Consider the following 26,121-nt stretch of genomic DNA (forward strand, 5'->3'; position numbering starts at 1 on the left):
TCAGACATCGCCAAACAGCAGGGTTTTCTTTTTACCTCCCATGCTTGCTTGCCAAAGGATTCAAAACATTATGGATGTTGGTGGCACTGGCTTCAGACTTCTGCCATGATTTCTTTTATGGCGCTGCTCATCTGTCCTTGGATGTCCATGTGTATTATCTCTTTGCCATAGTATCTGAAAGCCTTTAGTTTATACTTCCATATCAGTCAAAGTATGTGTATTCCTTTGGAATAAGAACTGTCTGTAAGAAGAAAATAAGACCTCAGTATAGTCCAAGAGAAGGGGATTAAAAAACTTGTTCTTCTGGAAGGTCAGCAGACAACTAAGCCTCCTTTCTCTTCAAAGCACAAACCCAGCCCTGGTGCCTGGGATGACTAGCAGTGACTTCCTGAAACATTTGAGTCTGGCTGTGTTCATACATTACTGGGCTGATGATCACTGGGTACCTGCTTAAGGTCTGAAGGGTGCTGTTAGAAGGGAAATAAAAGCAGGATGCAATCCTTGCTCTCTCCTTTTTTCCCTAATGTGTTAATCCTGAATAATGGCTGGGATATAGCAAATCTGAATTCAAAAAAGTTGCAGGCTCTGAGCCCAAGAGAGGATGACCACTTCAGTAAGGCATACTTTATATGGCAGCTACAAAACCAAAGCCTGACTTGAGGAGGAGCAAAAAGAAAAGTGGCAGCTCTAAGCAGGACCCATGGAGGTTGTCATCAGCATGAACAGAGAGGATTCAGATCGAGCTGAGGATGTAGTGCCACTGGCAGTCTTAGAGCAACTTTTGTAGGGACTGGAGTTTGACTAATCCAGTCTTCCAAGTTATCCTTCATTTACACATATCTGAGAAAGCTGATCAGCAGATCCATCTGTTCCTGCTCTCCTCAGCATCCCTGGCTGAAATGACCAGAAACTTTGGTCTTTTGTTAAGAACAGGGCAGAGGTGGATGAAACAGATCTCAGCACCCAAATATTGTGAAACACCAGCAATGGCTCTGGAAACCAGTCCTGCTGTGACCAGGGAGGGGACATCAAGCACTGATGTGACTGTGCTGCACAGTGAGAACCTCTGGGGACTCAGGAAACCTCTCCACTAACTCATAAAATCACTGTAAAGTAAAACCAACTGAGGCAGCCAGTTACCAGGAATTAGTATTTTGGCAGTTAAGCTAGTAATTATTGGTGCTTAGTCAGTCTAGTAGCACCTGTTCACGGGCAAAGATTCACTTGTGTGGAAAGGTGAGAAGGAAGCTTTTTTATCTTCCCTGGTTATACTACCAAGTAATGAAATTTTATCACGCCCTTTAATAAACTTTTATATCACAGACTTTAATATACTTGTAATTGATTTTAAAAAGCTCTGAAGATGTCTCAGTGGAAGTGTGCTTTACTGGTCACCAATACACAACCCTTGAGCGCCAGCAGTGCATGCCAGCTTCCTTTGTGTAAATTATCATCTCAGCAACTGGAATCTCTTTGACAAGTTAAAACTAAAACAGCCCCAACTCACAGCTCTGGCTAAGATAACTGGTCTCAAGTGGAGCTCACCATGACCCTGTGTCAGTCATAATTATACCTCTGCTTTTCTACTAACCCTCTAGTATTTCCTTTTACTCTAAAAATAGTTTATTTTCAACCTGAAGGTGCCTTATGCAACCATCCTGTTCAGGGCTGTGATGGTTCTTGGGCCTTCCAGGCAAGCTTTTTGCTGCCCTTTGTAACAGTGCTCATTCTGAGCAGACAAGTATGGAACCCAGAAAATGTGGTTTTGGCTTCTGTCTCTGTCAGTGATTTGGCCTTTTGTATTTCTTTTCAGGCTCAATGAGGTGTAAGTGGGACACTTTGGAAAAGGGAGTTCCCACCATCATGGCAGAGGAGAGCATAGTGTCCCATCCAGCGCAGTAGAACCAGCACAGCAGGCTGCTGTGTCCTGTGGTAGCTGCACACAGGGGCTGTGGGGATGGAAGGGCTCAGGACTGGCTGCCTGTTGCAGCTCTTGCATGCTGCTCCTGTTCCATGCCTGCAGATTTCACCCAGCTGCTGATGATCCTGGCTTCAAGCTTGCGCACCTCTGTGACTGATGGGGGGTCAGCTGGGTTGTGTCCCCTAAAAAGCAGAGGAAAGCAGAGCAGTGTCAGTTACTGCTCTAATACTGGACAGAGGCAGAATCTGTGATTTTAAGGACAGAGATTGACTGGTTTGTGCTTCACATGTGTGCCCTGGAAACCAAGTTGCAATGTCTGATCCCCAGTACAGTTGGGCAGCAGGCCCAAGCTTGCCCTTGTTGGCTGCTGCCCTTTCTGCTCCAGGCCTAAAAGCAGATGGCTAGTGCCAGATGGCACTGGACTACTTCATGTGACTGATTGCTGCAGGCTGTCTCACACTTGTGCCAACCCCTGTGCAAGAACATGATCTAATGACAGTAGGTGAGCTGAGTGGCAAGTTTTGCACAGCTCAGCAGCCCTGGAGGCCCTCTGCTGGGGAAGAAGATCACTCTTCCACAGTGGGCCGCAACAGCCTTGTACCCATCCTCTTTAGGTACGAAGTCCTGTGCTAGGTGGTGGTGAGGCCACACTTTAAATCTAGAGGTCGGTTTTAGGTCCCCTTTGCCAAATAAGACCCGGAAGGGATGGAGCTGGGGAAAGGTCTGGAGCACCAGGAATGGCTGAGGGAGCTGGGGGTCTCAACCTGGAGAAAAAGAGGCTCAGGGGGAACCATCTCACTCTTTACAACTCCCTGATGGGAGACTGTAGCCCAGTGGGGGGTCAGGCTCTGCTCTTGGGTAACAAGGGACAGGACGAGAGGAAACAGCCTTAAGTTGAACCAGGAGATCTTTAGACTGGAGAATAGGGAAATTTTTCTCTTGGAAAGGGTTGTAAAGTAATGGAACAGACTGCCCAGGGAAGTGTTGAATTTACCATCCCCAGAAGCATTCAAAAAACTTGAAGATGTGACACTCGAGGACATGGTTTAGTGGTGAACATGGTGGTGATGTTGGGTTCATCTTAGAGATCTTTTCCAACCTCAACAACTCTATGATTCTGTGATTCTAAACTATCTCCTGGCTGTTTGGGCTTGCTGAGATCAAAAACCCAGGGAATCAGAATTTTGCCAGGCAAAGGAAAGTTTGGTACTTACCGGAGATCAAGGTGATGTGCACCTCCTTTAATGGTAAGTGCAATCAGTGAAGGGCTGATGCTGCTGTTTATCTGGGAGGAGAAGGAGCAAAGATCAGTTCTCACCAAGTTACTGGAAGAACTGGATATGAGTTCTGAAAACTGGAACATGATCTGGGCAAGACTGGGGAAAAGCCTGGGAAGACATCCTTGGTATGGCAGGTATCCACAGCTAACAGTCTGAATGAAGCAGATCACCTGTCCCAAATGAAGGGAATGTTTTCCACAAAGTGGGAACTTTCAGATGATTCCAGTACAGGTAGTTGGAAGTTAGGTCTCCTTTGGACCCATGCACCCTAAGCAGCCTGTTCCTCCTGGGATCCCAAGCCAGCCTAAAACACTGAGCTGCTGTATTCAATCAGGAGTTCAACTAACACAAAATCCAGTCCTGGGTTTTTAAATTTAGACTGGACACTGACAGCACTCTGAGGTTTTCGTGAATCTAAGACAAAGCATCTCCTAGTTTGCGTCACTGCTCATAGCATCCACCTGGTCTCACCAAGTGTGCTAGGACTAGAAAGAGCCAGGAGCATGTGGCCAGCATCACTGAAACCATGTGTGAACACAGAAACACACCGGGTTGTGGTTCAGACCCTGAGTGTGGGGTATGGAAGGTCCTGCCATGTCTGCACCAGTGAAGCCACATTTGTTCCATCAGTATTCCTGGCTGATGGATGCTACTCAGTGTAGTGTCCCGAGAGCCCTCAGTGGCTCATCATCAAACAGCTGCTCACAGAAACTCGGGTTAAAACTGAATTGCCAGTGCTGCTCTGAAAGGGAGGGAGGGCAGTATGTCACCTGCAAAGACTGCTCTGTGCTCAAGGTACAGGAATGCACATGCTTACCCCACCTCCAGCCCATGGGTCCAAGTCTCCGTTTGAAAAAATGATGTTGCTTGCACTTTTCAGGTCTGAAATTCAAAGAGTTCATAATTGAGAGGTCTCCTTCCTGCCCAGTTATCCAAATGTGTTTGGCTACAGCAGCAAACATACCAAGAACAGAAAACATCAAATAACTGAAGAAATTACTGGTAGTTTTTATGTTTTCCTCTTCTCTGCCAGAGAGATACAGAAAGGTCTGTTTAGCTCAAGTCAGCGCAAGGCTGTGCCTTTCTGCCAGGATTCATTAGTGTGCGGTGCCTGTCTTCATGGTGCTCAGCTGGACAGAGGGAAACAGGGAAACAGCTACAGGGTAACACAAAGGAACAAACAATCAGCACAACTCACCTTCCCCCCAAAAGTTTGTCCGCAGCCAGTGTGCTCGCGGCCTCACACGCCACTTGTTCCAACAGTACTGCTCACGCATAGCTTCTGTGAAAGGCATCTCAGGGAACATGTCTGTCACATTGTTACTGTTAAATGTTAAGTTGATCTCGGTGCAAACCTAAGAGAAGTGCAAGAGCTGTCATAGGCCGGGGCATAGACAGGACAGCAGCTGAAACCTGCTGGGGTCTCTAACCTCTTACCTGGTAGTCCCAAGCCTCTGCATCTGAGCCGATGCCACAGCCCGTGGGGTCAGCACAGGACTGATACAGCTGGTATATGTTATAACACTGTGCCAAGCCAGAGGAGTTGTAGAACACCCCTGCCAGGTGGGAACACAGCACAAAACCAGTCAGTAACTGCTGTTTCACCCACCATCTCCCACATGAAACTTCATGGCCAAAACCAAGCCAAGGGTTGCATGAGTGTGCAAGGATGGGGCAGAACTCACAGAGCCTGGAACTGTGCAAGGTTACAATCCAGCTTTATGGCAAAGCTTTTACATGGGGCTGACAAATTCCTTCAGATGACAGGAACTTGGTTACTGCCGCCAGTTCGATGCAATATTGTCCTGTTTAGACAATCTCCTTTGTAATGGGTTAAAAGCCTGGATAGCAGGCAGGGTATCAGCTATGCCCAGCAGAGCAGGTCCCTGTGGCATCTTGCTCAGCTTACTCCTCCACTATTTCCCAAGAAGAGAACTCCTTCCGAGCCATGCCATTCTGGTATTTTATTCAATTTCTTTTGAGGCTCTGATTGCTAAATCTGGATCAAAACTCTGGCACTCTGAGCCCTATGATGTTCAAACAGATGTTGGGACACTAGTTTCCCTTATCATGAATCAAGCAAACCTGATGTGACAGCAATACCACTTGAGACATGATATGATGGGTTAGTGCTAGTCAGGTTCTCTGCAGGTAGAGGAATGGATTCACATTAAGGAGACGGAGTATTATTGCCCTGGAAGCAATCAGTATCTCCATTCACATTGTCCCCATTCACCTGTTGCCAGTTCAGCATCACAGCCCATGGCACTACACTCTACCTGGCAGGAGGTGGGCTGATGAAAAAAATGTAGAAAAAGTATGGAGGAAAGCCAGTCCCCTGCCTAAAATTCTGGCGGATCATTCCTCTTGTATGTAAACTCCACCAAGTGAATGCAGCTGGGGAGACAGGGAGAGGCATGAGGTGCTCCCCTAGAACTGGGAGGAAGAAATCCACCCTTGGCTTATTAATCTCAAAGAAACAAGACTCCCACTCTTCCTCACAGAAGAAGTAGCATGTGAATACATTCAGTAGATCTGACAGTGTTTGTCAACATATCAGTGTTTTAAGAAACCTTCTAGCTGCCAGCCAAATAGCTTTAGCAGCGATTAAGGATTGGTACATTTCTGACTTGGAGCACGAACATCATTTGGAAAAAAAAATTGTCTCCCAGTCATACTAAATTGCATTAATTCTGTAAGAATTCCTTTTTTTTTTTTGTTTTTTTGGTGCCACTCAGAACCTGTTTTTTGAGTAATGAACAAGGTAAAACTTGTTTTTAATAAGCAACTTGAGAGATTTTATGAGGAACTCTTCAAAAGTTCTTTGAATTCTATCTCTAATAATTTCCTTACAAATACTGCTGGTGAACAGAATAAGTGCTCACACAGATAAATGTATATGTGTACACAAGATGTATTTAAGATTGCCTTGCCCCTGGATTAAGACCACAGGACTTGTTCTCAACAACGAGACCAAAAAAGTTACTTCAGTTAATGTGCACTGAGCCCATGACTGCTGGAGCCAGAGTATGGGTAAACTTCTAGAAAAGAACTAAGTATCGCAGGAGTCCACATCTCATGGACAGACAACAGGCTATGGGGCTTCAATGCCTGAGAAACATGACAAGAATAAGTTGGGACAGGTGAGAGAATGAGCCTATGGGCCACTGTGAGACGTCCCAACAGACAAAATCAGCAGGGGGCAAAATGTCCCAGAGAGAGATCAGAGTCATACTAGCTTCCCTGACACAGCAATGTGACAGGTCTACTGATAGGTGCTTCTAGAACATGTAGTGGTATATAAAAGATCAAACTGATAATATTAACTCACCAACAAGAGCAGCCAAACCTTCAATTGGGTCTTTATGGGCAATAATTTGTTCACAGCCAACCTGGGTAAGACACATTACAGGTGAATGGCAGACAGAACAGTTACCAGTTGCTTTGTGGAAGGGCTAAGCTGGAAGATTCATTAAAATTATTATTTACATATTTTATGGTTCAGTAGCTTTCCAAAGGCCTAATGCAACAGGTCTGGAAGTTTTCAGCTTCTTCCCCTGTAGCAACAAAATACATAGAAGCAAGGAGACAGGACAAAGGCAGACAGTTCCTTTACCAAGTTAGGGAGCTGTGGAGGAGCCACAGTGATACACAACAGTTCCTCCTACAATCAGAATATTTTAATGCCCTTTTCAGGGACTGGGGGAAATGTGCAGAATAATTGTTTCCATTTTAGAGGTCATTAAACAGACCCTAGAAAGAAACTGGATGCCCGGTGGAGCCAGAGGCAGCATGTCCAGAGTTCCAGTGCAGCAGAGTCTGTGAGACCTCTTGCTCAGTTTGGTAGGACAAGAACCCTAAATGCCACAAAGCCAGAGGCAAATGAAGTCTCATGGGCTTGACAACACACCAGAAGACACCAAGAATTGCAACAGCCTCTGGTGACCTGGGATCAAAGCAGGTACCTTTCAAAAGCAGCTGGTGTCTTAGAGGTCTTTGTAAACCCTTGAGAACCTGGCCCTTTTCCCACACTCTGCCATCTGTGATTCTCTTGAAACTTCACTTGTTTCCCAGCCCCCATAGCAGCAGGTTTTTTTCTGCATTATACCTGAGGTATGTCAGCTTCCTGGGCAATACTTTCAAAAGGGCCTGATTTTCACATCTTCATCCTTACCCACCAAGAAAAATACATCTCTGAAAGCACATTGAGATGGGCTACAACAGAACTACTTTTTTTAAAATTACAAGTTTTCAGTATTTAAAAGCTGAAGTCAACAAGCTTGCACAGGTGTTTGTGTCTAAGGTAAAGGCAGAGCAGAACAGGAGTGACTCCAGCAAACCTCACAGCAGTCACCATCACAGAGAAGTTTCAATTGTGTTGATTTACTGTCAGACTGGAAGGGCTGCAACAACCACCACTACTAGTCACCCTGTGACCACCACCAATGGTGTCTGCCTGACAGTGTCCTAACCTCCAGTCACCCACTCACACCAATGTCTTCACCTTCACTGGATTGGCAGGGAGGTCACCCATGAAGTCGGTTTTGTATGGATAGTCCATCATGGCCATCATGGTGAAGGCATTTCTAGCAAAACCAAACAGCTGGTAAACATCCTCCTTGTTAGAGATCTTATTGCATGTGGCCATTTTGCTGCTGATCTCATCATAGGCTGCAAAAGAAAGGAAAATAGAAGACACAAACTTCAACAGAGGAAAGTAATACCAAGCTTCAGCATCTCGTTTCACTCAGGAGTAAGAAGATGCTGTAACATAAGATGAGGTTTTCAGTGGAAAGGACACATTGCATCTAAATTTACACACATGAACAGAACGGTCAGACTTAGCTTTCCTGAGCAGTGTCACAACCTTGTGTGGCCCAGAGCCCATGCTCTGCCCCTCATGGAGCTCCCTGGGGAGCCTGGAGCAATCAGCGCTTGCCAGGACAGAACTGGTCCCAGCTGAAACAGTGAGCAGAGCTGCTTGGTACAGCCTGTCCTCACCCGTGCCCTGATGGCTGCTCCCGCTCATGCCTACAGGCCCTTTCCCTGGCTGGGCTGCTGCATCCCACAAGGCAGGCTCCCCAGGCAAGCTCTTGTGCAGGACAGCAAGGTACAACATAAAGAGCCCAATAAGATTCAAAAGGTGGGAAAACTGGCAGAGGGAAGAAAAAAAACAACTAAATTTTTTTTTTTTAAAAAAGAAAACAAAAAACCCAATCCCCCAAAAAACCAAACACCATAACCACCCCCAGGAAAAAAAAAAAAAAAAAAAAAAAAGAAAATAAAGTACAGCTTTCTGGGAGGAGGGTGCATCTGCAGTAAGAACTGCCTCACAAAGAACAGTGAGATGAGAACAGTCCTCACAAAGATTCTCAAGATCTCAAGACATGCTTTCAAATATCAGTGGTATGCAGAGGTCAGCTGGAGTCAGGAAATACATCTTGAAAGACATTCCTTCAAGATGTACCCATACACCTTTGTTTTTCTGCTGCAGAAAGCTGCTCCCTTCATTTTCATCCTCCATATCTTGGAGTCACAGATCCTGTCCCCATCCTGTTCTACAGCTGACCACTAGAGCATGGCTGCTTTTGCTTGGAAACCCACGGCCTGGGACCTGACTCTAAATACACACTTGAGGGCAGAAACCTTAAATATGACCACCTTACCCCCAGCTGCAGGAAGCATGGCCCCAGGCAGAGCTGGAAGGGCTTGACTGGTTAACATTCTTCTTGCTTTGACCCAAAGCTAAAATGGCGTTTTGATCCCTGGGCTCCTCTGGCAGTTCCAGGACCAGCAGCAGCTGGGAGGCACACAGCTCCTGACACACAGCATGACAGACCAAGGTTCAAGACAGACCCAGAAGCCACTACATCTGTCCCAACACTACATATGGCTTCCAGGAGATGCTGCATCAGTCCATGGCATCTGATCCAGCCTACTTAGGAGCTATTGCAGAGGTCTTCACCAGTCTATCCTAACTGCCCAAGACTGGAGATGGAAGGGACTTGGATGATTGCTTCAGGACCTAGACTGCCCTCCACATATTTCTCAGATTTGCCCAGTAAGCTGAGTCACACAGCTGTCATACCCACCAGAACAGCTCTTCATGGTGTGGATATTGAGGACAAGTATCTGGTGAAACATATGGCTTTACTAACTGTAAATACTATTCAAGTGGTTTTCACCTGCAAGTGGTTTTGCACTTTGGTGCAGAAAAATGGTTTTCTGCACATTAACAATGTGCAAAGCTCCACAGAACTACTTGTGTGTGGTGTTACATTTTATTTAAATGGTATGCTCTGTCTCACCCTTCAAAAATGTACCACTTATTCCAAGCCTGTGATCCTCCCCTAAAGGATTATGTATCTGTAATCCCACTGGCCAAAGTCTTATTCTGCACCCACCTTGAATCTCCCTGTTGAGCTGTGCAATGGAAATCAGGCTCTTTTTTGGCTCTTTTCTCCCTAGACTCTCCCTCTCTCCCCCTCCCTCCCCCTTTCCCCCTTCTCCTTCAGAAACCATGCTGCTCCCGGGGGTGGGGCTCCCAATAAAATCTCATCGAATTAGCACCCTCAGAACCTGTGTGGAGTCTCCTTGCCTGCCTCCTGCTACCAGTGAACATATGGCTTAGGGGGGCCCCCCGGGGAATCCCCAGGGACCACAAACGAACAGCAACAAATGGCGTCCAGCATGAGGCTTGAGCACCGACAACACGAAGACAAAAACGGACCTTCCTCACCCCACCGGCACAGCGCGGAACCCCGAAGAATATCCCTTCAGCGCCCCCTTTGGCACTGCGGGGTGGCTACGCCGGGCTGCAGCTCCGGCCCCGCCACCACTGGGCAGAGGCTCCACGAGAGACCACGCCGTCATCCCACCACCACTAGCCAGCGTGGCCCCAGCACCCAGAGAAGCCACGCGGAGTGCATCCGGCCTGCCGCTCACAGCACCATCGCTGTGGCGGCGGGACCGAGCCTGCTGCCCTCTGCCCGGAGGCAGTGGGAGAAGGCCCCGCAGAGCGGACGGGCCGTGCAGAGCACCAAGCCCAAGCAGCTGGTACCCTGGACCACAGCAGCAGTGAAAGAAGGCACTAAAGCCCACCAGCTTCCGCGGGGGTGTCTGCCCCACATCCCCCAAAACTGCTTTTGTCAGTTCTGTAACCTCCTTTCTCAGTCTTATTCTCTCCCACCCTCACTGTACCTTCTCCCTAATTCCATCCCTAACCCACCCTCCCCTAAACAAATCCCTGGGAATCCACTCCGTCCTGCTAAGCCTGGCACAGCAACCACACGGCTAAGCCTCAACATGGCTCCACCATGTGTGCTGTTGCTGCATGGCCCAGAGATCCAACATAGCCGTGACCACATGTGACCAAAGATTGTTCCAGCCACATGACACAGCACCATCTTCTCCTCTCGAAAATCCCTTTCTTCCCGCTTTTACTCCACCCCTTCCCTGTCTCTCATGAACGAACGCCCCCTCCAACTCCTAGTTCCCACCTTCTGCCTTCCAAATCCCACAGGGTAGGAGCTGGAATTGGAGAAGCTACAAAACCAAAACCCAAAGCTAAAGTAATTTTGTAATACCAGTTTTAACAGCCTTGTATATGTCATTGAATTGAAAATTCTACTTTATGATATCCTTCCCCTGTTATTCCAAGAGCTGGATAATATCCTTCTCTGAAATCCATACCCCTTTTTTCCTTATTTTGGGTAGTTTACTGGGAGCAAACTGCTTGAAGGCGCAGGGTACCCTGAAAGGGTTTTTCTTTCGCAGAGTCCCTGGCTCCCCATTGTAGCAGGCACAGGGCCTGCTAGGGCCCTGTGGAGGGCAGAAGCTTAAAGACAGGAAATGCCAAGTCACAGTGAAATAGCAAGAAGCCCCTCTCTTCCGCCTTTTGGACCCCAGCTTATCTCTCTGTAACCCCATAGGTCACTTCTCCTTAACCCCTGCTATTGGACAATTTCTGATCCCCCCCTTACCCTATATGGTGGGCTGTTTTAGCCCATTCTGGATAGAAGAGCTGTCGCTGGAACCCTTCACAGACTCCCCAATGAAGACATCGCTGTGGAACACCACGACTACCTTCTCCTCTCTCTGCGTCTGCTGGCCGGCCAGTGGCACCTTACAAGCTAGAGCACTTCAAGTATTTTTTTTTTTTTGTTATTTAAGGTCTCTTGCATCTGCTCCTGCTGCACTGGGTGGTATTTAGCAACCTACATCCACTCTAGGGACAAGGACAACAGTGCAAGCGATGACTGGTCTACTGCAAGGAGAGACAGGGCAGTGGGGTGGTGGGAGGGGAGTGGGCAGGGGAAGAAAGCCCAGTGAGCGCTCAGGGTACGGGCACCACACGCATAGGGAAGGGAAGAGCCTATGGAGAAAAGGGTCATAAGAGAGCCTGGTCTCCCTTGCACAGCTTAACAGGGAGATTCAAAGTGGGCAGGGAATAAAACTTTGGCCAATGGGATTACAGATACACGATACTGCAGGGGAGGATCACAGGCTTGGAATAAATGGTACATTTTTGAGGGGTGAGACAGAGCATACCATTTAAATAAAATGTAACACCATACTTATGTTCCAGTATTGGTTACCAATTTTAATGCTAACTGAAACTGTTAATTAAAGAAAAATATAAATTGTACAAGCAGAAAGAGGAAGACATGGCCATACGCTCTGATTTATCTGAACAACTAGCTGAGGTAAAGCTGTATCAACATTTTCCCCCCCATGTCTGAGAATGCTGACTGCCCTTGGAAGCCATCTGCAGTGCTCCCTTCTTACCTCCACTCAGGCACAGGTCCTTGATCTGCTGGAAGGCTTTACGGACAGCTGTGTCACAGCCTAGGCTGGACTTCTGAAAATCCTGAAGGGACAGAAAAGATATGAGATGACAGTTTGCCACAGGAGATACTCAAGAGGCTGCAACACAAAGAACTGCCAGAAAGATCAGAAGATGACAGGGGTTATTGGCCTGCTGCTCAGCACCTCATTTACATTTCCAGGAGCAGCGACACCAGTGCTTCTGCCTTGTCTTTCATAGAATCTCTGCAGAAGCCAACACTGGACAGCTCAGGCCCAGCAGCAGCTGTGTCACCAGGTCTGGGATGATGTGTCAGGCAGAACACTCTGCCCTTCATGGAGCATCAAGGTGAATGTGAAGCAGCAAGAGAATATGAAGCATGCCTCAGGAGAGAGGGGCAAGCTGCAAGGGTCATAAAGGTTTTGTTGTTTTTAAATGCAGAGCAGAGTCCTTGAAACTGCACTTTGCCTGTGAGAAGGAGCCATAGGAGAAATCAGTTATGCATTGAAAGAGCAAGATCTGCTTTTCTTCTTAAGCCTGCTAGTGACCTGCCAAATGACCATGTCCTTTTTCTTAGGAAAACCATTACTGATCCTGAAAAAGCACTTTAAGTTAGGTTTGAAGAGCTGTGACTGGTTATGGTGGATGAAGTTGTTTCTGTGATTGAAGGCCCTAAGAACTCAAGTTCTTTCTCTTCTCTCAAGCTCTAAGGCAGATTAGATCTGCTGGCAACCAGTGTTTTGTAACAAGAAGAATTATTAGGGTTCTCCTGAGGTCTCTTTACCCTGCTAGAACAAGGTAAGTAACCACAAATCACTAGCTAGGCATTTTTCTTATAAAGACCCACCCTCAATTAAAAAATAGATTTGGCACCTTTCTTTTCTTCCTAATTCTGCCTTTGTCAGATATTTAAATAAATAATTTTGGAGTTTTCCACAGTTTATCTGGGCATCCCTTTAGGAGTTCCAAAAATCTTTCTGGATGTGTTTACTGATGTTCACCTGCTAATGGCTCTAACTGGAGTGTGGGAATAGTTTGGCCTGGGACAGAGGTCAGCAGGTCTGCTCTGGCTGCTGTGATGGCTGAGCTCTCCTCTAGGTACTGCTGGGCTGCTGCCAAGCACTGCCTGACATGAGGATCAGAAACAGTTCAGCTTAGCAGAGGCAGGAGGAATTGCAGTCATTCCATGTGCCTTCATTGGGATTAACAGCTCTCATGGGTGTTCTCAGCAAGAAGAACAATCAGATTTCAGATGCATAAACTGCAAATCAGAGCAACCTCCACACTGAAGATGGAAGGGAGTACTTTGAAACTACATAGTGCTTGCTTAAGAGCTCAGCCCAGAACTTGGCTTACTAATGCAGAGAAAATAGATTTTTAAATTAGTTGGAAAGTTTTTTTTTCACATGAAAAGATTTTTAAATTAGTTGGGAAGATTTTTTTCACACCCTAAGTTTGAGGGTGTGTAATGACTCCCAGCATATTTACAGCTGAAGCAAGACAAGGATGCTAAAAGGAAATTCCCACTGCAGGGCAGTGTTAGCTGACTAAATTGAAAGGAATAAGATGAATGTGTCTTTACAAACAGACTGTGAATCTGCTTGTAGATAGGAACAGGGACTTAGAGAAGTAACAGAAGAAACTACCAGTTCTAGAAAATGTTACTAATTGACATGGACCATTGCTCAACCAAGGCCATATTAAATTCCTGAACTTGGATTAAAAGAACAAAGGCTTAATAGAATTATGAATAGTGTTTTTCTATATAAAAGAAAAAAAAAAAAGTAGGGGTGCACAGAAAAGGGGGACACAGAGTAGGTGATTCAGGAAGTCTGTACCTTCCAAGTACCTCAGCCAATGGGGAAAGGAAGAGGGTGATGTGCCCAGGAAATTAGGATAGAAAGGGGGCTGCATCCCCCAACCTTTTGAAAGACCCCATGGGAAATGCTTCATGGACTCTCCCTTTATTAGAATAAAATTACAGGACTCCTCCGTCTTCTTTTTGGACATAAACCTCTGGTGCTGTGAATTTTTCCACACAAAATGGTATTACATTTCTTGCTAGAAAATGTGTAACTCTAAGACAAGATGTCTATTATTCTTTTATGCACTTAGGAATTTCAAATGTTTTTATTTTAATATAATAGTCTCTTCTTTATACTTACTGGTAAAGCTATCTGGTTTGTAAGTCTCTGCATAGAAACAAGTTGTTCATGTATGTAAATAAGAATAAAGAGACCACAAATTTCATACACAGGTGTGGTCCTTGAAGTAGAGAATAACAGCAAAGTAACACAAGAATGACAAAAATGTGTCAACAAAGATGAATCACCTCCAGACCAGAGGGATAGGGAGAAGAATGCTAAGGTGGCCCAAAGGTAACCTAAGACTAAGCAGCAAGGTAAAAATCACCCCTGAGACATCTCATATGCTAATGTCAGACCACCCTGGTATAGTGAACTGAGACTGACTGGAGCATGTGCAGAAAAGCACTAGTTAAGTTGACCAGTGATCAAGTTCTGTACAACATCTTTGTTGTAACTTGCATAAAAGCCTGCAAATGCCCCAAAAAGAGGTGCCAGCTTAATGAACTATAGCCTAGCAATAATTCTAGGCAGAAAAGCATGAAAGGTCTCAGCTCTGTGTGCTCACTGGCTCCTGCACCAGGCACGGACCTCAGTCCCAACTGAGGGACAACAAAGATAGTTCATACTAAGCCATCTGTGTCATCCAGATCTAGAAATTCATATCAAAAAAGAGGCAGAACAGACACCATCACAAGATTTCAATACAACCAGCTAGTACACTTCTTTTCTTATAAGATAAATCAAAGTCAGTTCTTATACCAACTTTTCATAGCCTTAAACTGCAAAAGCCACATTTAAATTTTAGTTTAAGTGATCCCAAGACACCTTGCGCATTTTCAGTCATGAAATGAAGATTTCCAAGTTCTTCACTGAAATGCAATCACCCTGGACTAAGGAGATGCTGTGAATCATTGGTACCAGTACAGCATTTTGGGAGAGGATTTTAAAAATAAATTATCCAAAAGGGGTTCAGCCAAGCAGAAGAGAAAAATTTCAGGCTGTAATACAGTCAAGCCACTAGAAAAAGGAAAGTCAATTCTTTGTGGTACTAAAGGTACTGGCATGGAGTTGTGCTTCTTGGAGCAGCACCTTTGAACCCTGACCTGCCCAAGCAGAGGCTGTGCTCAGCCATGCTGCAGCTACTGCTTTTCCTTTCAGGTTGCCATTTAATTGCACTCCCTGCTTAGCAGTGATGCCATGAAGACAGATATCTACTTAAACACCTAGAAAAGAAAAAAGAAACAGCATTCCCAAAGGAAGAAAATACGGCTCCTGAAAAGAGATGCTACTTACTGCTGTGACATCCCTGAAGAACTGGGTGGGGTCTCCAAGCCCAGCCACAGACAGCAGAGGAGCACTGGCAGCTAATGCTCCAGCCACGACATTAGGGTATTTCATCCTCAGGTAAGCGCTCAGCATTCCTCCATAGCTACCAAAGAGAGACAAGAGTTATTTCCTTTTACAGACAACTTATACTGTAATAACTCAGAAGTTCAGGCCAACATTTATAGGCTCACCTAAACCAAGGTAACAATAAGCTCATGGATATCTGTGATGCCTCATGTTTTCACACATACTCCATGATATGCATGATGTTCATGGATACATGTGATGCTTTGTGCCTCATCCTCATGTTGATCCAGTTATGGTCAATGACCAGCACACAGTGCTCTGTAGCAGGCACAAGGTCGGCTACGGCTCCGTGGAGAAATGTTTAGAGATAGGTATTTGCTGAGTCATAGGAATTGAACCAGAAGTCCTCACTCTGGTCCTCCAGGCCTGCTTACCTCTCTGTGACCCCATAGGCTAGTTTCCCTAACCCTTACTATTGGTCAGTTTTCAATCCTCCCTAACCCTATAAAAGGGGCTGTCTTGGCCCATTTTGTTAGAAGAGCTGCATTCGGACCCTTCGCGAGACCCTCAGAATAAATCATCGTGGAACATTCTGAAAGCCAGCCTTCTCCTCTCTCTTCATCTGCCTTCATAGAAGCCACAGCCAGCCAGAGACTCTAGCAAGCTTAAGAGCTGAAACCATAAAAGAGCTGATATCACTAAGAGCTGACAATCACTGAGCTTGCTAAGATGCCATGGCTGTGTGGTAGTCTGGGCTAGGCACTCAGCTCCCGAAGGGCTGAGATATCCGGCCTTGAGACTTGCCTGGGGAGCTTTAACCCTACAGGGGACCAGCTGTTTAGCTAAGAATTTAGCCCCTGTGGCTTCATTATTTTACAGTGCTCTTACTGGCCTTTCCCCAAATGCTCACACCAGCTTTGGTGGGAACACAGCAGCTCAGTTTGCTTCTGTAGACAAATGTAAATCCTGCCTCAGTATTTAACTTTGCACCATCCTGAGCATGTCCCAATAGCTTCACAGCAGAGCAAAGCAGGGTTTGAGTGAAGCACTTACTGTTCAATGAGAGAAGACACACTGTACATTTTGCATACAGAATGACAAGAACTAGTGAGAACTAGTCAGAACTTTGCCAAGGTTTTGGCAAAGGGTGTCCATGAACAGGCAGAACAGGCTCAACTCCTGGAAAGTGAAGGCTATCCTCCCTGGGCACCCCAAATAATAGCTATGTAGTTGATCAGCACAGATACAGGGAAGGGGAAAGGTTAACAAATGCAACAAGAAAAGTCAAAGCTACCTTGGTAGTTTCAGTGCCAGGGTGACAATCTACAAATGGATCAAAAGCTGCTAGATAGACCCAGGTTGACAGAAGTCATTAATTTCCTGATGGTTGCAGAGTTCCTCTGAGGCCACTGGGGGTGGCAAATGACAACCCCAAAACACAGATTAAACCTGATCTAACTCCAAGCTTAAAAGCACTCAATCTCCCTCTGCACCATCTCAAGTGATTCAGTAAATACCGTTCCCACAATACCCACGTGTAAAGCAATTTGCATCCCTCTAGCATTAAAGCCCTGTATTCCTCTAGCATTACCTGAAACCTGCTGCAAGCAATTTCAGGTTAATTCAGCACAGTTATAAACACCAGAAGTGGTCTGCTTTTTCTCTCCCAGGAAATGCTGTGCTTCTCCAGCACTGCCATATTTCAGTGTTCTTCACTTGGGTTTAGTGTGTTCAGGGCTGCTGCAGACTGAGCCCTCCATTACACACAGAGAGCTGCAGTCTAACATGCAGCTAGGAGGTTTTGCTGAATCCCTCTCCCATCTTCCTATCCCAGGACAGCTTCTGGGCGGGCCCTCCTACTCTATCTCCTGATAATCACAGTATAAACCTCCAGGAGATCAAGTTCAGTCACCACACCACAACGAGCTATCATGCCAAATGCTTTTTAGCTCACTGCAATTGAATTCAAAGCCCTGCACTTCTCAAAGACTTTTGGAGGGAAGCCCCCCTCTACTACAAGAAAGGAGATCCATCAAGAAACAAGGACATCACATCCACCCAGCTGTAGCACAGCGAGCACTCTGGGAAAGGCCTGCTGCAAGGAACCAAAGAGCAGCAGAGATGTCGTCTTAGATTGCACAAGTTCTAATATCGTTATAGCGCAAGGATTTCGTATTATCAGAGCTTCATACCTTCTTGATGTTCCTCACAGACAGCTTCTCTACGCACTGACTGTTCCAGGTCCTTGCAGTAGTAATCTGACTCCTCTCACTCCTCTTTCCTTACTCTTATACATCACTAGTTCTTGTTGGTTACAGGTGTGGCCTGTCAAGATCAGGCCCGCCTCCAATCTTCAGCAACTGGTCCAGCTGCAACTCATTGGGGGACAAGATCACCCTCTACACAGAGCAGAATTATGAAAAGCCCTACAATGAAAATGGCTGGATGCTGTTAAAGAAGTTGTGTTTAATAAAAAGCTGTGTGGCCCCTTGAAAGAATATTTTATCAATTATTAGTTTCCTGCGTTTCCAATGTAAAATGTTCTGATCCTGCAGGAGGAATTTCTCATTTTCATAGTTATAGAATATACTGAGCTGAAAGAGACCCATCATGATCACTAAGCCTAACTCCTGGCCCTATGCAGGACACTCCAAGTATCCCACTCTGTGCCTGGGAGTGCTGTTCACACTCTTCTCAAACTCAAACAGGCTTGGTGTATGACCACTTCCCTGGGATCCTGTTCCAGTGTTCAAACACTCTCTGGGTGAAAAACATTTTCTTGATAGCCAATCTAAACCTCCCTTGACACAGATTCATGCTGTTTCTTTGAGTCCTGTCACTGGTCATGAGTGAAGAGATCAGTGCTATCCCTCCCCAGGATACTGAAGACAGCAGTGAGGTTTTCCCTCAGTTTCCTCCAGGCTCAACAAACCAAGTGATCTTAGTCACTCCTTATAAGGCCTCCCCTTCAGACCCTTCCCCATCTTCACGGCCCTCCTTTGGACACTCTCTAATAGCTTAATGTATTCACATATTTACATTGTGGTGCCCTAAACAAGGTGACACCATCCCAGTGCAGAGCACAGTGGGATAACTACCATCCTGACTCAGCCAGTAGTGCTGGGCCTGATGCCCCCACCTAGGACACAGTTGGCTCTCCTGGCTGCCATACTGACTCACATCCCATATGCTATTGGACCCCCAGGTCCCTTCCCACAGCTGCTCTTCAGCCTCTCATTACCCACTCCATACACACAGCCAGTGTTGCCCCATCCTAGGTGAAAAACTAAGCACTTGCCTTTGGGAAACTTCATACAATTGGTGATTGTCCATCTCTCTGACTTACTGAGGTCTGTCTGCAGGGCCTTGCTGCCTTCAAGGGAGTCAACGGCTCTTCCCAGTTTAGTGCTGTTGGCAAACTGACTTAGTATTCCTTCAAGTCCTGCATCCAGGTCGTTAATAAAGAGGTAGAAGAGAACAGGGCTGAGAATGGAGCCCTGCAGAATCCCACTAGTGACTGGATAGCAGCCTGGTGTTACCCCAGACACTGTGACTCTTTGTGCCAACCAGCGAGCCAGTTGCTCACCCATAATATGCTGGACATTTTGCCCAGAAAAATCTTTGGAAGACATAGCATCAAAAGGTTTGCTGAAGTCAAAAATAATGACATTTACTGGCTCTTCTAGATCAACCAGGTGGGTTACCCCATCATAGAAAGAAATCAGTTTCAACATGCAGGACTTTCCCCTCCTGAAGCTATCTGTGACCAATGACTGCATTGCTGTCCAGGTGGTTTTTCAATATCTCCCAGAATATTTACCATGATCTTTCCAGGTTTTACCAGCACTGAAGTGAAACTGGCAGGCCTGTATTTTGCAGGGTCCTCCTTCCTATCCTTCTTGAAAATTGGGACAATGTTTTCCAGCTTCCAGTCAGCTAGGACCTCTCTGGATTCCCAAGCTTGCTCAAAAATCATCAAGACAGGTTTTGCAATGACATCAGCAGCTCTTAGAGGATTCTTGGATGAATCCCAACAGACCTCACAGATTTGTAGGGATCCAGATGGAGCAGCAGATCCTGCACATGTTCAGGGTCAATGGGGAGCTGATTCTTGCATTCATGGTCCTCCAGCTCAAGACACTGGGGACCTTTTGGTCTGTCAACCATGGTGAAGACAAAGGCAAAGAATGCAATAAAGACCTCTGCCTTGTTTCTGTCCCTGGCAGTTTCAACTCAAATTAAGCCTTAATCACATGAATTTTCTCCCTCTAGTGGGGAGCAGTGTCTCTGTATTCTTCTCATGCCACCTGACCTTGCTTCCACTGGCCATACAAACTCCTTTTTCATCTTATTTCCAAGACAAGATTCCTGTTCAGCCAAGCCGGCCTTCTGCCTCACCTGCCTGACTTTCAACATTTGGGAATTGCTACTCCTTTGCCTTTAACAGGTGATATTTAAAAAGTAACCAACACAGATGGACCCCATCACCTACAAAAACATTTTCCCAAGGGACTTTACTCAATAATTCCCTGAGCAGCCTGAAGTCTGCCGAAGTCTCTCCTCATGGCCAGAGTTGAGGTTTTGCTGGCACTTTTCCTCCTGTCAAAAAAGATTTTAAACTCAATGGCTTCATGGTTGCAGTGGCCAGAACGCCAACGCCCACTTTGCTCACAAAATCCTCTCTGTTGACAAGCAGTAGATCAAGAAGGGTATCCTTCCTTTAAGAACTGTGCCATAAAGTTGTCATCTGGGTTTTTCAGGGAATCTTCTGGCCTAAATTGTACTGTGTGATTCTCCCAGCTGATTTCTGGCAAGCTGAAGTCCCCCATAAGGACAAGGGAAGTTGATTTGAAAGCATCCTTAGTTCCTCAAAGAATAATTTGTTTGCGTCATCATCCTGTCTGGGAGATCCAAAGTAGACTCCCACAGTGACATCTGCATTATTTATTTGTCCTTTAATTCTTACCCAGGGGCTTTAAACTGTGTCGTTGCCAACTTTGAGCTCCAGACATTCTATCCCTTCCACTACATACCATGCCATTGCCTCACCTCTTCTGCCATCCCTCCTGAAGAGCCTGTAACCACCCAGCAGGGCACTCCAGCCACAGGACTTGTCCTACCAGACTTCTGCTATCAGTGCCAAATTTCTGGGCTTGGGCCTAAGCTTTGAGCATCTCTTGTTTGTTCCTTATGCTGTGCGCATTAGTGTAGAAACATTTCAGGTGAGGTTCATTGTAGCCAACACATCCTGAAAACAGACTGAGGGACCCCATTAGTGCTTGTTTCCTCAGGTTTTGGCACACCATCATATTGCTGATGACTGGCAAGGCTGCTATTTTCCCTTTACCCTTTCCAAGCTATTTTTTTTCTGCAGCTTTGGATGATTCAGACATCGAAGAAGCTTAGAAACATCCAGTCAGGGGTGCTTCTCCAAAGCAACCACAAATGGAGACTAATTCCTGATGGGAAAGGAGAGAGGGACGTGGTGATGAGCTCATGGGAGCTGACACAAAGGCACATCTGCTCTCAAAAGGATAGCTTAAAGCTCTACCTTGAGAACTTTCTTGAGAGTAAAAGAGATCTACAGCAGCATAACTTTGGCTGGAAAAGGATGCAGAGAAGGGAAGGAGTCCACATAACACTTACCTGCCTCCGAAAGCGATAACAGGGCAGTCTGCAGCACCAAACTGCTGCTTAAGCTCAGTAATGAGCACTGCATAGTCAGCAAGGGCTTGTTCCACAGTGAGCAGAGCAGTCTTCTTCAACTGCGTTGACTCAAGTGCAAAGGGAAGAGACTTCCCATAGTACCTCTGAAACAAAAGAGATACACTATGGCAATGCTCCTATGGGTCTTCTCTACTTTCACCACAGAACTGGGCTAAGTGTGCACTAATACAAAGAGATAACAGAGTATGAGACATTCTCTAACTTGTCCATAACTGAGGAAGTGCCTTGTCTCCTGCACCTCATACACAGACACTTTCAGGAGAGATCATGGAATGGATGGCCAGGACATTACTATTTCAGTAATGCTGCTTCAGCTGCTTCAGTGGGTGCCAAGTGGGTTCTCAGCATGTAGCAGAAATTTCTCTCCTGAAATTCCCAGCTACAGAAGGAAACAGGATAATCTCTTCATGCCTAAAATAACAGTAGATTTAATAGTGTGGGAAAGGTTGGCTTGGGACTTTGCAGGGTAGAGAGATTAAATATTATCCAAACAAAGTATCTCTCTACTCCAACATGGAGTTTAAGGCCTGTAGAAACTGCTTACAAAAGCAAATCATTCATGGCATAGGCTGTACTGAAACAGCAGTATGTATCCTGAAGTGCTGGGAGGTATAGTAAAAAATTACTCAAAAGCCACGATTACAAAAAGAAGATCTGCTGTTATGGGGAGAAAGCTTATAGCAGGTCTGACTCAGCTCCACAGGAAGAAATGGTACCACTATTCCGGACCTGCAGAAAGCTGAATTTGGTAACACTGAACAGAAGAGGACTCTAAAGAATGCATAATGACTAAAATACTCACATGTTCAGCAAAAATGACAAGTGCTTGCTGTTCCTCTGCTAATTCAAATATGAAGTCAGAGTTCTGAGCAAAAGTCCAGATGTCACCTTCATTGCCAGTATAGAAAAAGATGGGCCCAAATCCTTTCTTCCAGAACTTTGCTGAGGCAATTGAAAGAAAGAAATTAAAAATAAAAATACCCCAAAACCCACAAAAACCACATAATACCCCCCAAAACATAAGAAAGAATATGTGCATGAAATGAGTCAATTTTTGATTTTGGGCAGGAGCTTAACAAGGAAGAACTCTGTGAACAGGCTGATTCCTGAGACCTGATCTGGGATGCAAAGGGTTAGAAAGGCCAGAATCCAGAAATCTCTCATTTGGGAGGGGGTAAATAAGAGCTTTCATAAGATCACTACCCCCAAAAGAGTGATTTCCCATTTATATACCCTTTTTAGCCCAACTCACTCCAAAACATTTGCACAGCTAAATTTTCACACAAAACTGACATTAGGGAATTGCCTGCATCTTTCTGATAATCCTGCTGTGAGGTATAAAGTTGTAAATTACATATCACAGGATGGTTTGAGTTGGGGGGGACCATCAAAGACCATCCAGTTCAAGCCCCCTGCCACAGGCAGAGACACCTCCAACTAGACTAGGCTGCTCCAAGCCCTGTGCAATCTGGCCTTGAACATTTCCAGGGATGGGGAAGCCACAACTTCTCTGGGCAGCCTGTGCCAGGGCCTCCCCACTCTCACAAGGAAGAATGTCTTCCTTATGTCTAATCCAAATTCACCATCTGTCAACTGCAAACCATTGCCCCTTGTCCTATCACTACTGGATTTGGTAAAAAGCTACCCCCCCTGTTTTTTCACAAATGTTTTGTAAGTACTGGAAGGCCACAATAAGGTTTGCCCAGAGCCTTTTCTTCTCCAGGCTGAACAAACCCACTCTCCCAACCTGTCTCCAAAGACATATTTTAGCAGATTTCTGCTTTGTGAAGCAGAATCTACAGCAGATTTCTGCTTTCTGAAAGTTTGGGGCGGCTTTTATAGTTATAAAGTGAATGGCTATCAGTCAGTCAAAATCCAGCTTATCTTGTCAGATCTCATGTCAACAGTAAGGTATCTATTGGCAGTTGGGAAATACCAGATTAGTGTTAACCTATGGGCCCAAAAAACTCACAATAACACAGTTTGTCCTGTTTGAGTTATGTGACTGGCTAACAAACGACAGAAAGGGTGAGATGCTCTGCTATACTAGCTCTCAGATCATCGCTGGGGCTTCCTCTGGACTCACTCCAGCAGCTCCACATCCTTATTGTGTTGAGGTCCCTGGGCCTGGAGGCAGTTCTACCAGTGAGGTCCTGGTAGAACTGCCTCCCTCTACCTGAGCAGAGGGACAGAATCCCCCCTCACACCTGCTGCCCACTCTGTGGGGAGAAGCCCAGGATATGCTGATATATGTTATATATGTAACACACATGCATATGTGTGTGTGTGTTTTTATTACGATATATGAAGATGATGTGCTTCATCCTCAGATCACTTTATAACTGAAGGCAAATTGAGTCTGGCAGGACAAGCTGAGCTGTGATGCTAACACTGGCTTATCTAACAAACAGTTGCTCTCTAATGCTTGCTGATTTTAACAAACATTTGATTTTAGCTTAGTGATAAACTGCACAGAAATTAGGAGGGATAATAAATAGTCTTCTTCAATGACAAACCTCAGACTATCAGTTAAGTGTTGATTTCAACACATCATCCAAAGAGACCTTGCACAGCAGTTGTCCCATGGATGTTGCAGTCACATGAGGCTGTTTCCACGAACAGAGAGACCCAAATTTAATTCTTGGCATTCTCAGCACAGAATTGACAAAGCCAGATTTGGCTTGAAATGGGATTTGAAACCTCTCATTACTGAAACTGCTCCTCTTCATTAAAAAAGAGGCCAACTGACTATGATGCATTTGCTTTGCTTTGGATATTGGGTAGGTAACCGGAGTGCTCAGTGTTCTCTTTCCTCTGGCTCTCCTCCTCATGTGCTTCATGGCTCCTGGAGTAAACAACCATCACAGGAGCCAAAACAAAACCAGATGGGCTCCTTAGAAAGGTAGCTATTTTTTGATTAAAATCCTGGGGAATTGCTAGCTAAACTCAAGAGTATCAGATTCCCTGTTGTGAAATTAGTTTTTGTTTTCTTGCTGATAATCTGAAAAGTCTCATATTGTACAAAAAAACAGTAGAGGGAAATGGAATCACAGGAATTTTGAGTAAGAAACTCTCTATAAACCAGCAGAACTGCACTGATAATATTTTACTTCTCACAAATCTTATTCAGATCTGCCCAGGACTCACAGATAAAACATAACGCTTTAAAAGAAAACAAACAGAAGTTGCGCAATGCTTTAAACCATGTAAGTCCAACATTCTGTTCAAAAAGAGCCACCTAATTAGTGAAATCGCAGCCTTGGGTATGCTCTCAAAATTCAGGGGTGTGTCCTTATCTTTGGGTTGAACTGATCCATGAATTCATGCCTGGTGAAACACACAACTTGGCACAGGTGCTGAACAAGGTGCAGAGCAACAGGCAGTATGAAGGTGAGCCAGAGCATCTGAAGACCCCAATGCAGCTGGGAGGCAGCAGCAGGTGGGCATGAAACTGGGCAGAAAAACATGTGACACTGGTTATGGAAATTATTGTATTTTTAGTCACATGTTGTTTAAAAAGGCCTTTTCTCTTTTACTGTCAGTGACCCAAAAGTGAGACACAGCTGGCTCCTTGCTGGCAGTGCTCATTGTTTCGCATGGATTAAGCTATCTACAGTTGCATGATTTTAAATAATGCAAACCGCTGACGAAAGAGGAGTTACCTTTACTCCTAAAAATGATCAGTACAGAGTGCAACATTTCAGTCACTATTTGTTTTTCCTGACACATTCAGAACACTCAATTACATGCACTTGTAAGAGATGCTGGCATCAACTGAAGACACACACAGAGCGCCAGCTTCAGTGCAAGCCTAACACAGTTCCTTCTTCTAGTCTACTCTTGCTCCAGAGAGGTCAGTCCCCACAATCCACTCTGCACCACACAGCCAGAAGAGAAAGCAAGGAGTGAATTCCAGACTGGTTTGTGCTGGAAAGGACCTTAAAGCTCATCCAGTTCCACCCCTCTACCATGGGCAGGAACACCTTCCACTACCCCAGGGTGCTCCAAACCCTGTCCAACCTGGCCTTGGCCACCTCTAGGGATGGGGTAGCCACAGCTCCTCTATGTAACCTGTGCCAGGGCCTCCCCCACCCTCACAGGGAAGAATTCCTTTCTAATGTGCAGTCTAAGCCTACTCTCAATTTAAAGCCAGGCCCCCTTGCTCTGTAAGTACATGCCTCTGTAAAAAGTGGATGAAAAGGAAAGGAGGATATAGACAATGCTGGGGAATGCCTGGCTCGTACAGGGTTGGCCCGTGGCTAACACTGATTCTTGGATGCCCAGTACTCTAGCTCCTGCTTTACATCGGAACAGAGGCAGTTAAATCTTAAGCAGAAACTAATCCAGCCCGAAGCCACAGCACCCATGGGACCTACCCGACACCAGGTACCGCTGCGGGAAGGTCTCGTTGCCGCAGGTCTCGAAGCTGAAGTGGTCCCGCACCTGCGGAAAGAATCGCTCCTCCAGGCCGGGCCACACGACCCGGGCAGCTGGAGGGGGCATCATCAACACAGGGGAAACGGACAATAGGCGCTGTCACCCAGTACGGCACAATCCCGCCTGGGAACTGCGACCCGGGGAGCTCGGAGCGCCCTCCCAGTGCTCCCCAGGCTGACTGACGGCTCCGGCCCAGCGAGGTTAGTTCGGAGTCCTGCCCAGGGCCTGGAAAAGCTAGTAGAGGGTCCCGTCCATGGGAGGGCCAGGGCTCTGGCCGAGGAAGGAGGAGGTCAGGAAGCGGGGTCCGGCCCGAGGAGCACGGGTGACAGGCAGAAGGGTACGGCCCGAAACACCCACCGGGAGCGGCGCGGGCGGATGGCAGCGGCGGGAGGGGCGGGAGAGGGGGGAGGAGGAGCAGCAGGAGCAGCACCGACTCCATGCAGCCACTCCGCCTGCACACGCAGCGAACGCCGCCGCGCAGGCACCGGTCACATGAGCCACCACTTCGGG

The 26,121-nt window shown here is 46.1% G+C and overlaps 1 protein-coding gene across 1 annotated transcript; it reads right to left on the reverse strand.

Annotated features, from left to right (window-relative positions):
- Positions 1-1,282: 1,282 nt before the first annotated feature.
- Positions 1,283-26,121, reverse strand: DPP7 (dipeptidyl peptidase 7). Its single transcript, XM_050981104.1, has 13 exons — positions 25,969-26,121; positions 25,551-25,664; positions 21,977-22,116; positions 21,094-21,257; positions 15,388-15,523; positions 11,989-12,070; positions 7,706-7,872; positions 6,533-6,593; positions 4,639-4,757; positions 4,400-4,556; positions 4,019-4,083; positions 3,136-3,206; positions 1,283-2,103 (listed from the first exon to the last, which is right to left on the reverse strand). The coding sequence occupies exons 1-13, from the start codon at positions 26,048-26,050 to the stop codon at positions 1,968-1,970; spliced, it is 1,494 nt and encodes a 497-aa protein (XP_050837061.1). The 5' UTR covers positions 26,051-26,121; the 3' UTR covers positions 1,283-1,967.

This window comes from Serinus canaria, chromosome 17, assembly GCF_022539315.1.
Source record: "Serinus canaria isolate serCan28SL12 chromosome 17, serCan2020, whole genome shotgun sequence".
NCBI lineage: Eukaryota > Metazoa > Chordata > Aves > Passeriformes > Fringillidae > Serinus > Serinus canaria.

What these genes read in the sequence shown, in the direction of transcription:
- DPP7 (XM_050981104.1), bottom strand. Translation starts at nt 26,050, where the DNA reads ATGGAGTCGGTGCTGCTCCTGCTGCTCCTCCTCCCCCCTCTCCCGCCC. An exon ending in GCAGCGGTACCTGGTGTCGG is followed by an intron (nt 22,117 to 25,550) that starts GTAGGTCCCATG and finishes CAATTGCCTCAG; the next exon opens with CAAAGTTCTGGAAGAAAGGA. An exon ending in CAGAGGCTTGGGACTACCAG is followed by an intron (nt 4,557 to 4,638) that starts GTAAGAGGTTAG and finishes CACTTCTCTTAG; the next exon opens with GTTTGCACCGAGATCAACTT.